Source organism: Nilaparvata lugens, unplaced genomic scaffold (genome assembly GCF_014356525.2).
Source record: "Nilaparvata lugens isolate BPH unplaced genomic scaffold, ASM1435652v1 scaffold7264, whole genome shotgun sequence".
NCBI classification, from domain to species: Eukaryota; Metazoa; Arthropoda; class Insecta; order Hemiptera; family Delphacidae; genus Nilaparvata; species Nilaparvata lugens.
The window spans coordinates 1-14554 of NW_024093013.1; the positions used below are offsets into that span (position 1 = coordinate 1).

General features: G+C 34.5%; 1 protein-coding gene across 1 annotated transcript; it reads left to right on the top strand.

Moving 5' to 3' along the window:
• Positions 1–940: 940 nt before the first annotated feature.
• On the top strand, positions 941–13959 carry LOC120356610 (protein melted-like; the record flags this gene model as incomplete). The annotated part of the gene is made up of 5 exons (XM_039445566.1): positions 941–1078; positions 5283–5492; positions 9182–9351; positions 12025–12079; positions 13661–13959. Coding segments are annotated over exons 1-5 (827 nt in total), but the record flags the coding sequence as incomplete, so codon positions are not given.
• Between the last annotated feature and the right edge of the window lie 595 nt (positions 13960–14554).

Genomic DNA, 14554 nt, shown 5'->3' on the forward strand with positions numbered 1-14554 from the left:
GCTTTGTGCATCAATTTGTACCAATATATATTTCATGAATCTATATTCTAGGACTAAAAAAACATTACAAACGGCCAATTCAAGCTATAAAACGGTGAATTAAAGCAGTAAAAACTGCCTTTGGAGCCGGGGTGTAAAGAACCAACATATCAATGCACAGTAGACTAGTCTCTTGTAAATTTCACTGTAATAGATTTCTTGTAACATTTGTTTTTTTTTTATAACATTCTCCTGTATTTTTTCAGGCCTATGTCGAAATTTTTTGTAGTTATGTACAATGTATCTGGCTCTACAGGCAGTTTTTAACTGCTTGAATCAGCAGGAGTTCTACTGCTGTTATAAGCTGTATGATGGTGGCTTCACGCTCATTGATTTGCTGCTCATATGTGCTGTAAAACTTCTGCTGATTCAAACCGTAAAAGTTTTGATTCGAAGCAGTAGAAAAAAAAAAATAATCCAAGCTGTGAAAAATAAGCTGCATTTACACCATACATACATAAGAAACGTACACCAAAGTTATTATCAAAATGTTTATTTCTCCGTCCTTATTGATCCTATTAGATTGACCATAACTTATCATACACATGTGTTTGTCAAGTTCCGTTCAATCCAATAGAATCTATAAGGGCGGAAAAAGAACATTTTGTTGATAACTTGATGTAAACGCAGCTTAAAGCTTGGAGTAAAGTAAAATCTGTGGAGTTGATTTACTGTTCAATGTTGTCAGTAAAACTCCTGCCGATTCAAGCAATAATAAAATCGCTGATTCATGCAGTGAGAAACTGTCTTTCCAAGCAGTAAAAAACAGCCGATTCAAGCTGTAAAAAATGCATGTGGAACCAGAATTCAATGAAAAATGTTTGATTTCTTGTAAAATTTGCAGTATTTTGATAACATGTTGCTGTGTTTATGCAGGCAACTACCCTCTATGTCGAGTACTGCCACAGATCTATGCAGTCACTAAAGAGCCATCCACGATCACGCGATGGCTTTGGCATCCCTGCTGCCGCTCTGTGATCACACCGAGCAGTTGGCACTACTGCAGCTGTTCGCGCTCATTGCCAACAACAAACCTGAGGTAAGGCTAGGTTAGTGTAGTAAGGTTGGAACCGCTGGAGGTTAAAGCTGCCATACCATATCTCACTCAATGCTCGTTCAATATTAAAAAAAAGAAGTGTAAATAAATTTACTCTTGTAATTTTCTGTAAGATCAACGGTCTTTTATGATTATTTTAGAAGTTAAAGAATTTAAGAAAAGTTCTTCAAAAAGTTTCAATTTACTTTCAATTTTAATTTATTGGAAAAAAGATACATTGTAGTGAATGTAGTGAATCAGTGTGGTGCGACAGGCACACTGCCCAAAACCGCACTCCACACAAAATAATACAGAAGAAGAAAAAAAACAACTTATACAGAAATTAAACAAACTTCAGACTCACATGCTAAACCTTAAAATAAAATACTAATTATTTAATAAAAAAATATAAAAATATTAAGCACCCTTAAAAAAAAACTTTAAAATAGTTTAACAACTAGTTTCGGTGATCACACCATCGTCAGGTTATAAAATAAAATTAATTCATAAATGTTCAATAATTGATACAAAATGAACATATGCTTTATTTCATAATATGATTAATTTATTTCTGGTTAAAGTTATAAATTTAAATTTTTAATTTTATTTATTCACTTGTAATTTTATCAAAACTAGCCGTCAGGCTCGCTTCGCTCGCCATATCCGTCTAGCCAGGGGGCTCCGCCCCCTGGACCCCCGACTGGATCGACCAAGAATGAAATCAGCATTTTTATCATATGTTAGTCGGGGGCCAGACTAAACGTCTGGCTAAACTGATATGGCGAGCGAAGCGAGCCTGACGGCTAGTAATATATTATTCCCAGGATTGAAGTAGCAGTGCCCAATCAATTTTCCCGCGATAAATGAATTTAATCTCCAAATTGGTGTCACCTAACAAAGTCAACTCAACTTAATGTCAACCTGACAAAATTATTATTTAGTTGCCAGTTAACAACTGTTTGGAAGAGGTACTCTATCTAGATTATAGTTCTATAGTAACATATGATATGGAAATTTCAATTATAATTAAGAGATTGGGAGAATAAGAATATACATGCTAAAAGACGAACTTTAAACCCTTAAAAACAACCCTTAGAGTTAAAATATTGCCAAAAGATTTCTTAGTGCGCCTCTAAAGGGCCAACTGAACATACCTACCAAATTTGAACGTTTTTTGGTCCGGTAGATTTTTAATACTGCGAGTGAGTGAGTGAGTGAGTGAGTGAGTCAGTCAGTCAGTCAGTCAGTGAGTGAGTGCATTTCGCTTTATATATATAGAAGATAAGATTATTCAAGTCAAATTGATTATATTTATTGAATTAATCCTATTCAATTTTGCAGTTTTATAAATATAAAATTCTCCTTTTACATTCATTTTATTGGTAATGAAAGTGATAAATTCGGGTGATCACCGAAACTAGTTGTTAAACTATTTTAAAGTTTTTTTTTTTAAAATAAAGGGTGCTTTAAGATTTTTATATTGTTTTATTAATTTAAAGTAGCCCATGTGAATGAAGTGTTTTATTTATATCATTATATTCGTATCGTACAATATAATAAGTTTAATTAAAATAAGAAAAAATAATAAATGAGAAAAAAGAGTTGACTAATTAAACTAAAAAAATTACAAAGAAAAAATATAATAAAATAGAGAAGAAGTAAGGTAAAGATATATTTAGAGATAAATACCAGAAGAAGAGAAGAGAGAGTGCTTAAAGTGAAAAATTGACAAAAGAACTAATATTAAAGTAATATAGAGCATGATTTAATGAAGGCATTCAAAGACGGATTGAAGAGATCGATATCACGAGATACTGTGTTGAAGAGTCTCATGGATCGATTCATGGGTGAGTTATAATCTTGATGGGTGAGAATATAAAAGTTATTCAAGATATAATAAGAATCATAAAACTTAGAACGACCGCCATTTCTTTATGAATTTGAAGAAATTTCATAATTTTATATAGCTCTTTCTAGTTGTCACAAATGTTTGTGCAAAGTTTCACTTCCATATGTTCAGCCATAAAAAATCGTTGTAAATGAAAAAAATACGGCTGTGTGAGTAAGGACTACAAAGGACTAAGGACTTTCAGACAGTTTTAAAATATCCAAACTCTTTGTTACATTTTTATATATTATAGATATTTATATTTAGATGTGTTTCTTAACCAGGAACAATGCCCTAGAAGATTGGTAGGGACTTCTGAAACACTCAGTATATTAATATTGATCACCCATCATTTCTCTCTTTATAAAGTATAAAACAGTAAACTAATCTCATTGTCCGAACCAACTCAATCTGTATAATGTTTTGATTATGATATGTTGATAATTTTAAGTTGATTGATGGAAGCTTTTTCAAGTGATCGTCGAAAATACAAACCCTTAAACGGACAAAGTCTCGAACGTCAAGTCAAAATTAGGAACTCGCTACTCTCGCTCAATTACCAACCCGTTGAAAGTATTTTTTTTGAACGAGCGTTAGCGAGTTCTCACTTTTGACTTACTAAAGGCCAAAGTCGTTGTCCGCCTGTTTGTATGTTCTACAATAACTTACAAGAGAGAATTGATCAATCAGCTTAAAATTTCGAACACGTATTCTTCGAACCTTTTTACAGGTAAAGTTCGTTGAACAACAGAATTGACTCACTCCTTCGTCCCTTTTCTGGATATACAAATATCATTGAAACTGCATGCAATTACAACAGTTTTTCCATTCATTCATAACATCAGTTGAGGCTATTTGGGAGCTATCACTCGCGCTGACACGTGATTTCAGCTGGTTAATATACAACATAATTTACAACTTTTACATCAACAAAATGATACAGCTTGATATATCAATGTGCGGTTTTCGCCATTTATTTTCTCTTTGAACTCTGTATCGGAATCATGTATCACATGGCCACTTTCTCATTTGAAAAGAAGATTTTGGATTCATATAAAGGACAAATATGTTGGAGCAACAGAGTAATATTTGAACAGAAGTTTTTCATTTCAAATCGGATCCTTAAAGAAATCTACTGTCAAATTAGTCTCGTAAGAAATATATTTAGCTGTTTTCATAATTTTCAAAAACTCTGTATAATTAAAAGTCGCTTGGTTCAAAGATTGCAAAAACAACAGTTATTGAGCGAGTTCTCCTACCCAAGGGGTCATTAGTTACAATACAATACAATAAAAATAAATTTCATTTCAGGTGAAATAAAAAGATGTTGTCAATCCCACAAACTTTGTGGAATTTTTGACAACATCTTTTTATTTCACCTTAATATGGAGAAACTCCACATTATCTTCTGTGCAAAGTGTTAATTTTCATTTCCATTAATATACAATTAAACAATCTAATCAATAAAATGTACATAATATTCAAAAATACAATATAGGCTATATGAAATTTACTACAAATATAAATAAATTGTATTTTTTCGGAAATTAACCTACTCAACTATGGGAAACCCATGTTCTAGAGCAGATGTAGTAGTAATACAATTAAATTTAGAGTGGGGATGCAAATAATTGGGGTAAGTGAGCTCACATATTGTACGAAATTATGTTTTTATATGATGTCTTCCAGTTTTTAACGGCGCATTTAAATGTTCTTGAGTTTTCTATTATCTTGATGTGTACAGGAAGTAAATTGTGGAGTTTTGGTTCTAGGTGGTTGAAGTGTCGTTGGTATGTTGCCTTCCTAGCCACGTTCGTGATAAGTAGGCTTCTTGTGTTATGACAGTGGTTTCTGTTTTGAGAGCTTTCTGGGTTCTTGTGTAGTCTGCAAATAATTTCTAGGGAGTAGAGTTGTCTTGCGTCCATCACACCAAACTCATTGTAGAGCTGGTCTGACGGATAACGAGGTGGCTTCTGCTTGTTTATTTCAATTATTAGTCTTTGCACTTTTATAAGGGGGTCGAGGTGAACGTAGTTTGCTCCTCCCCATCCTACAATTCCATAGGTAAGCAAAGACTAAACTAAGGAATAGTAGACCATCTTCATGCACTTCTCGTCTATAATGTTCTTATTTTCAGCATTTTGAACTTGAATATCATCTTTCTTAACTTCTTGCAGAGGTAATCTATATGATGATCCCAGCGTAGAAAAGAATCTAGTATAATGCCGAGGTATTTTATTCTTGGTTTTCTGTGGATAGTGAATGCCGATAGTGAATAGTTGAATTTCTAAAGTATTTTTTACATTATGTTTGTTGCAGTTACTAGAAGCCAGCCTACCGCAACTGTGCGAGTACCTGGGTACAGCGGCTACAGCGAATGCCACCATGGTGGTTCTCCTGCATTTGGCTGAGAAGCGACCACACCTGTTGGTGGACTATGTGCCCAAGATAAAGCAGGCGGCCGACAGGCATCCCAACACGCTCTGTCTCGCTGCTCAGATCATCGCTGCTGTTGGCAAATTGAGCAAGGTAAGCAGCCCCATTCTCCCTCTTCTTGTTATCATTTTTCCAATATACTTCTCTCTCTTCATTTCATCTATAGTGAGGTCCACGTTAAATGGCAGTGTACGATTGACAATACTGTTGCTGTCCTTTTCTATCATACAACAAAACAGATAGCGCTATCTCACTCTCGCTTTGCAATGTTGTATGTTTGCCAGAATATTTATTTTTACTTTTGACAGTGACTGTACAAAAGTGAGCAAACAATTCTTAGTCGCCATTTTTTTCTTCATTCTATCAAAATTCTTTGGTACACAAGTCGTATAATTGATTTAAAATGTATTTTTGAAACAATAAAATAATTTTTAGACATTACCGTATGAGAAACACAAATTAAAATACCTGAAATGACATTTTAAAAGTTGATAACTAACCATCCTAGACTTCAACCATGCTTCAGTTAGCCTACACATTATAGGTTAGACCTACTTGTACTGGTATAAATAATATTGAAAGGTTATTTCAGAATTATTTCCATTGAAATTACTTAGTTTTAAATAGGATATCTATTTTTCTATTATTTTTAAAGGAAATTGGAATAGAATACCTACCGAATAACTTAATTCCTTTTGTTTTGAAGTTCAGATTGGTGTATCACAGCTTTTCAAATTAGCCGCCATTTCAGGTTTGTAAATCTGATCTCAGTTATAAAAGCATAGTTTAGAATCAAATTATGGAAAAAACTATTTTATTGATGAATTTAATTAATTTGAAATAAAATTGATTATTTTATCAAAGGAATTAAAATTAATATCAGATCAAATTTAATGGGATGAATTGAATAACAGCTGTGTACACTCAGTGGCAAAATTGAGTCAATTTGGCAACGTTGTTCTCGTATCTTTCTTCACTGCCATTATAACGTGGACCTCACTATATATTCCTGTAATTGTTGTACTGAAATAGTTATTTGTAAATAGCTTTTACACCTTTTCTTTTTCCTTCAGCTTCCTCTTCCAGCTTTTTCTCTCTGAGAGGAAACGTTTGTTGCCAGAGGCGTAGCCAATACAACATTTTCCCCGAGGGAGAAAAAGCGCTTTTCACCCCATGATGTACACAACACTTTTCCTCCACCTACATTTAAAAAAAATGAAATAAAATCTCTAAACTAAAGTGAAATAACCTTTTTCGACATAACCTAGAAAGTTGAACTGAGCAACTGATTGCTGGCAAGGTATGTAGAAAGACCTTGATAGCTGGCAAGGTTTATAAATACAGGTCATGACACTCATGTTCCTTATGGAGCGGCCATTTTATGGGGTCTTTATGGCGGTACATTTGAAAATCAAATCTAATTCAATTTGCTCGTAACAAAATTATGCATTTTAAAAACAATATTCTAGTTCAGATAATATGTGAATTCAGGTTTTAAATTTTAAATAATGAAATTTCAATAATAAATGCTTCAATTATTCATTTATTTATTATTAAAAATTGTTCTTTTTCTTGTAACTCAAGGATTATGATTCAAAAGGCATTGGGACAAGACAGAAATATGCGAGGCCAATATTCAAAAAGAGTTTCAAGTTCCCGATCAATTAAATCTCAAAATCGACAATTCAGTTCCTAGTTGGAATCTAAATATTATTATTATTCTATCGGAACAATTTATTTTTCAATTCAAATTTTGCAAAATTACTCAAAAATTTCCAATTTGTAGAGAAATATTTTTGTTTTTAATCAGTTTTTAAATATCAAAATTTCAGTTTAGTCATTAGTTTTGAAGTGGAAATTGGAATTTTTGAAGTGAAAGTGAAATCATAACCTTATTCTTTTTTGAAACTTTTGTTTGTAAAGATTTGGGAGAAGACAGTTTTTTGGGCTATGCCTGTTGTCTTCTCCCAATCATATTATATTTATTATAATTATGATTTGTAATTGTCATTGAAATAAATAAATAAAGCCTAGCAATTTGTCCCTTGTACAATATTACAAAATAACACATCATGTTGTTCAATCCATAATGATAACAACTGATAAATTTAAAAATTGGTGAACTAGGACCCCATAAAATGGCGATTTTGCAATGCATCACGGGATGGTGTCATGACCTGTATTCATAGACGTTGATAGCTGGCACTACCGACAGCGCTGTGTGTTGGCAAAAGTTGTAAGTTCGAAACAAAAATTGCCGACTGCATTAGATCTAAATTAGCGATTTGATTAACTGAATTATACTTACGATGGTATTTTTTAAATAGCATAAAATATCTATAAACATGTATAACTTTTCATACTGTAAGCAAGATGAGGAACGGTGGGAGAAGCCTCCACCAAATATGTAAGGCGGGGAAAGACGCCTCTACCAATTATGTAAGGAGGGGAATGAACTACGATAACAAAAAACAGAATAACTGGAACTTTAATTAATTGGTATCTTTCGTTTTTACATGGTTGAAAATGATAAATATTAATCTTTCTCTATTCCAAAAAGGTAAAATATAAATATATATACAAACACAATATTAAAAATTAATTTAATGGGGAAAACAACTAGCTGCTGCTTAAGATGATCCAATCTTTGTGGTTATGAAAATTAAGAACAATGATCTTATCCAGTACTCACCTACCTTTTGAATATGGCTTCCCCCTTTGGCATTCACTGGTTTAATCGCGACTATTATTAACTGAACCAATGAATAGGCTCAGAACCCGTCTCCCTTAATAATACAATTATTTTTAAACTGCCCGATCTGTGACAGAATAACTGTATTATAAAACGAAACGAAATCTAGCCTTCTTCACTGAATCAGCCGGACTTTACTCACAGTCCTAACGAACGAGCTCTGCCTCAAAAGCTAAATTTTGGGTATTTATATAAACTCAGTCAATGCCAAACATGAAAGCCATTTTAAGTACATATTTTTATCTGTCGCAAAAGCGTCACGTTTATTATTAGAAACAGAGAGAAGCTAACGTAATATTGACAACAAATAAAATAAACAATCTTTTTGTCGATGACAAAGATTGTTCAAAGACAAAATACTGTTCATTGAACTTTTAATTTGAAAACTCTAAAATCCTGATCATAATATATGATTCATATATATGTCCCATATGACCAGGTGACAATACTAATATTAAGTATATAGTATACAAACATCTTTCATAAGTTGATCAGATAGATCTTTGTTTGAGGTCTTGAATTCAAGAATACAAGAATACAAGATCTTTATTCGCCATAAAATAAAACAAGTTTACAATAGGCATCGTCAGTTTCAGTTGGCCATTTTACAATAGTTCAATGACAACTCTATTATACTTTATCATCTGAGCTGCGACCTACGAACCATGTTTTTCCATGGTAAGTTTTCTAAATAGAGATGCTTCCCATGTTATTTACTGGATTTACCTCTCCCTAAAATATAACATTTATCATTTCCCGAAGTCAAAAATGATTATCAACTGGAATTTTGAATTTTGTATGTCAAATATTAACTTATTCAAGGCCTCCAGCATGTGTTTTAGTTCTAGTTCTAGAATTTTTCTTTTATTTGTAATTAATTTATTGACTGTAATTGATTATGTTGATTCTAATATGTATATTGACAAAGCAGAAATTCTCTACATACTGTAAATGTGATGTAAGAATATGAAATTGCTAATAAAGAATTTGAATTTGAAAATTCAATAATTATTGTGTTGAATTGTTGCAGGACAGAGCCCAAGAAGCACTGAACTTTGTCCTGGAACACCTGGGCAAGGCTGACCGCGGGAGTCAGGGCACTCTGATCAAGGAGGCCACCCTACTGTGCTCATCCTATCCCGTGCTATTCACCGACAAAATGCTCGCACAAGTCATGCGCAACAAACCGTCCAATAACAGGTGAGACTGGCAGCAAATACATTTCAAATCTAAAGTGAGGTTCACGTTATTGAGTCAAAATGATTAATGGCTATAATTTCCACTGACGTATAATGTCAATCTCACTATATTGGCCAGTCTTATACTATACTGAATTCAAATTTTATTCCATTCAAAATACAGTTAACAAACATAAATATAAATTACATTTTATGGAAAGATTAGCATCCGCAAAGAAAGAATCTGAGCGCAGATGCGAGTTGTGCTATTTCATAAATAATACGAATAACACGAATTATACTTGGATGCACATTAAGCTGCGTACACATATACGCGCTTCCAACCCGCACCTAGCACGCTCCGCCCTCGTACTGCCCTCGTTCCTCCATCGTACCTCAGTGGCTCCGCCCCCGCTCTGCAGTCCCACCCATCATGAACGTTACGGAAGATGTTAGATCTTCTCGCGTTCCCCGGTCGATCATCAATCGCTCTGCTGGAATGAGGTTCGGTTGCGGAGCAGAGCGAAAGTCTGTACGCACCTTTATAAAGACAACACCTGATAAAAACTGGTGATGCTATCCCTGCCTGTTATTAGACAAAGCAGACTGATCTATCCTTTCCAAAGGTGGTAACAGAGAATTTTAAGGGGAGTCGGAAGGGCCTATACCACCAATGTTAAATTAGCCAACTTCAATGTACCTTATTGAGATTTCCACTGGAGATAGACTCACAATTTTTTTTAAATGAAAGAATGCATCTTTATCCTCAATGTGATGGAAGGAATTTACTGTAAATTCATTTTTTCTCTAAATACATTTTTTTTTCAATATATTTATCATCAATATCTCAGACAATATTGAAAATATGATAAGTCGCCTCCATCACTTTTTAGAGTAATGCCTAATGTACATGTCTGTAAAATTTCAAAGCTCTATCTTCAACAAAGTCACAAAAAAGGAAAATTTAGTTTTTTCAGGTATCGCATGCAATTTTTCTAAAAAAAATGTATTCAGAGAAAAAATGATTTTAGAGTGAATTCCTTCCATCAGATTGAAGATAAAGATGCATTCTTTTATAAAAAAATTGTGAGTCTATCTCTAGTGAAAATCTCAAAAAGGTACATTGAAGTTGGCCAATTTAACATTGGTGATATAGGCCCTTCCGACTCCCCTCAACTGACTTTATTAAAAGTCAAGTCAGTTATAACTTTAATAACTGTCAGTTATTACTTAAGTTATTTCAGTTATCAAAAGTCAGTTATTACTTCACTCTGACTTTATTACTTAGATAGAGTCAGATTTTTACTTTTCAACTGGCTATAATGACTTTTAGGGCCGGTTTCCGAGCTCGGGATCTAGCTAAGTTCTAGACTTTAAACAGCTGGAGTCAGAAAATTGGCTTCCAAAACGGGGCGTAGTCGTAGTTTTATGATAATCTTCATTTTATTAATTAATAATTTATATAATTGGACACGAAAGGATGCAAAGAATATACTTCATGTGAGAAATTAGAGGGAGGAGGCAAGGGATCGAGATGATTCGAGAGGCAGTATTGAGGAGGCCAGGGTTCGATTTGGGCTATAGGGCCATCGAAGAAGAGAAGATAAATAATTGGAAACGATTCTCCTTGACAAAATGAAACATTCCTAAATAATTGAAAATAGCTGAAACTTTACACTATTTTCTATTTATTCTATTTTGTGTTCAATTTTATAGTTTTCGAAATTTAATTCTAACGTGGACTGTGACTACGCCCCGTTTCGGAAAGCCAATTTTCTGACTGCAGCTGTTTAAAGTCTAGAACTTAGCGTAATCCCAAGCTCGGAAATCGGCCCTAAAGCCTAGTTTATACGATGCCAATTGGCGAGACAGTTGTCTTTGGACAATTGTCATCATGTGGTTGCGGATTGTCGGAGGCCAAGCCAGTTAAACGATCAGATGTTTACGGGGCTAACTATTGCCACGACAGTCGAAAACTGAAGGTTATACAGCTGACTCAAATCCTGTCAGTTGACAGCTAAACATGTCCGAGTTCTCGTCATCTGTTGTGACTAAACAGCTGAACTGGCAAAACCAAGACAGCTGGTCTTGGCTACTGGTCAACATCGTTCAAACGGCGCCAACTGTCGCGACAACTGAGATTCCGAGTGGTGGGAGGCTCGCTGGGCCCAATTGACTGTCCATAGTCTACTCCCGGAGACAGTTGAATTTCGGGACAGTTGGCAAGACAATTGACCTGAAGTGTTTATACGAAGACAATAATGTCATGCCAGTCAGTTGCCTTATGACAATTATTGTCTCGCCAATTGGCATCGTATATATTATAATCATGATTTGTGATTGTCGATGAAATAAATAAATAAATCCAAGTATAATTCAGTATAGTATAAGACTGGCCAATATAGTGAGATTCACGTTATATAAGTCAGTGCAAATTATAGGACTACAGGGTTGTCGATTCTCTGTTACCACCACTTTCTATATTATAGAGGCCCACGTTATAGTGGCTGTATTGTGGATTAGTATTGATGCTGCTTTCCTTGTCTATCGTTCGATAAAGCAGATAGGGCTATCCTTTTCCAGCACCGCAACCCTGCGAGATCATTTTTCAACAATTTGGAAATAGAATTAATTTATTTTGCCAAAATACATAAGACAAATGTAAATTATAATAAATCTTAATGTTTTGGCACAGCCAGCAAAGTCGGACTTGTGTGCTAGCTGTGAGTTCGGAAAGAGATCAGTACAAAGTAAAAATATACTGAAAATATAATCAATCAACAAATATCTTATCTCAATCATGAAAATTTATTATTTTATCATTGAAAAATATATTTTATTGACTGATAAAATATTATTGATATTGGGCCATATAATATAAAAACTGAGCATATGCGCATGAGCATGGAGCATAAGGTTTTACTCATGAGCATTAGGTAGAAGCAAAAGCATTTGTTCATTTTTATATGAATAAGCTTTACCTTATACTCTCACCTTATGCTCCTGAACTCTGGAGCAAATGCTCACGTATTTTAAAGATTTTTCATCAGCTGATTCGCTTTTGTAGCCTTACTTTGTTTTTATAGCTCACGGAAGCGCAAGTAGGGTGCACCGACTTTGTTTGCGTCGTCTGCTCTGTTTTCTATTTATGAATAGAGTTTTAGGTTAGTTGAGTTTAGAATTTTGAAATAATAGCGTGAAAAAATGTCATCTCTATATAATAATCTTCAGCATATTCTTATAATATCAATAGCTTCTTATAATCGTCTACACTCTCATCTTCTTAAATGCCCATTTCCTATTTTGTGATGGCTATCTTTATAACAGGTAGCTATCTTTTGTTTTTATTCTTTTGTAGGGGTAATGGTGATATATATATCATGGTTGAAACTAAAAATAGTTTTATAGTTCTCAACTATTGGTTGTGATCGTATCTTGTATAGTTTCCTTTTCCTCATACGGATTAGTTGAGCCATTTTACTATGAGCAAAAGGTGATAAGCTGTTCTAGACTAGACTCACCTTTTTTGAAGCACTTGCTTCAAAAGTTGAGCAAATGCTCTAGTTTATTCATACAATTTTGAGCAAAAGCTTTTACTTTTGAGCAAATGCTCGAACTATTTTTTCGATGAGCATGAGCAAAAGGTTTTGCTCACGTTTATTCATAGAAAATGAAGCAAATGCTCCATATTTTAGAAGTATAAGCAAATGCTCAACTTTATTCATATGGCCCATTGTCTCAAACAGGAATGAACAGTTGAAATCACATCAGATTTACTGTAATCAGCTAACTTCTATAGAAGGCAGTGGCAAGGCAGAGAATCGGCAACGCCTATATTTTCCTATCGTTCTCCAATCATTATAACGTGCATTTCACTATAGAAGTTTGATCACTAGAAAATGTCACTCTCATCTACTAACCTGGATATCTCATCTTATAAATCCTAAAGTTTAGTAAAGGCCGGTTTTTGAGCTTGGGATTTAGCTACGTTCTAGATTTTAAACAGCTGGAGTCAGAAAATTGGCTTTCCGAAACGGGGCGTAGTCATAGTCCATGTTAAAATTGAATAAAAATACTAGAAAATTGAACACAAAATAAAATAAAGAGAAAATAGTGTAAAGTTTCAGCTATTTTGAATAAACGTTTTCAATGATAGAAATGAGAAAATGAGATTATCATAAAACTACGACTACGCCGTGTTTCGGAAAGCCAATTTTCTGACTTCAGCTGTTTAAAGTCTAGAACTTAGCTAAATCCCGAGCTCGGAAACCGGCCCTAATTCATTTAGGTATTTATTCACTTATAAATAAATTTATTTGTTCGATTTGCAGTTCTACCAATCAAGTAAACCAATCAGCGGAGTGACCATCGTCAAAGTGGGCGGACAACAATCCACCGCGACAACCCCGCCCTCGTCGCAGAGCCGAAGTCACACGAACAGCAGTGAGAGCACACTGGCCAACAACACGGGAAGCAACGGCAGTATGACGGCGGCTAATCTGAACAGTTCCATGACGGCCGGCCATTTGAACGGCTCCATTACGGCGGCAAATCTGAACGGGTCAAAAGTGACCACTGTTTACACCAGCCACAATCACGGCAAACATGTGCATAATCACTATAATACCAGGTGAGTTGTTGACCTTCCGGTAGTCGCGCCCTACTCAATCACGAGCAGTCGCGTGTTGTATTATTTACAACTTCCAATTTCTCAAGTGTTATGTACTCTGTTTACTGTTAAAACATATCAATTAAATGTATAATTACTTTTTCCATCTTCTTGGATTATTTTACGCCTATGAACATTTGGATGATAACCATTTCATAGCCCAATAAGGTACATCAAGCAAAGCCATCAATTCTGTGTTATTGGTTCGTTTACAGTCCCCGTTTACAGTCTTTCTCTGTCTTATGCACAGTTCGACTTAAGCACTGTCGCGACTAAATGGCACCTAAAGACTGTACCATTGCTCGGTTGATATTGCAACTCAGTGGAGTGATGGGGAGAAAGTTTTGGAATGCATAGTTGACTCAATCACTGACACCACCCCATTCAATAGTTTTGAACAGCAAAAAAAAAACTGACACTGTTGTACTTTTTACAACAGCGCGACTGCCGGAAGGTTAATGTTGTTAGGGCGACTGGCTCTTTACTGATTATGTATGGGAGAAAACGTGAGCATAATAACTTAAAATGTAATTGTGGGTTAGCGTAATAAAATGAT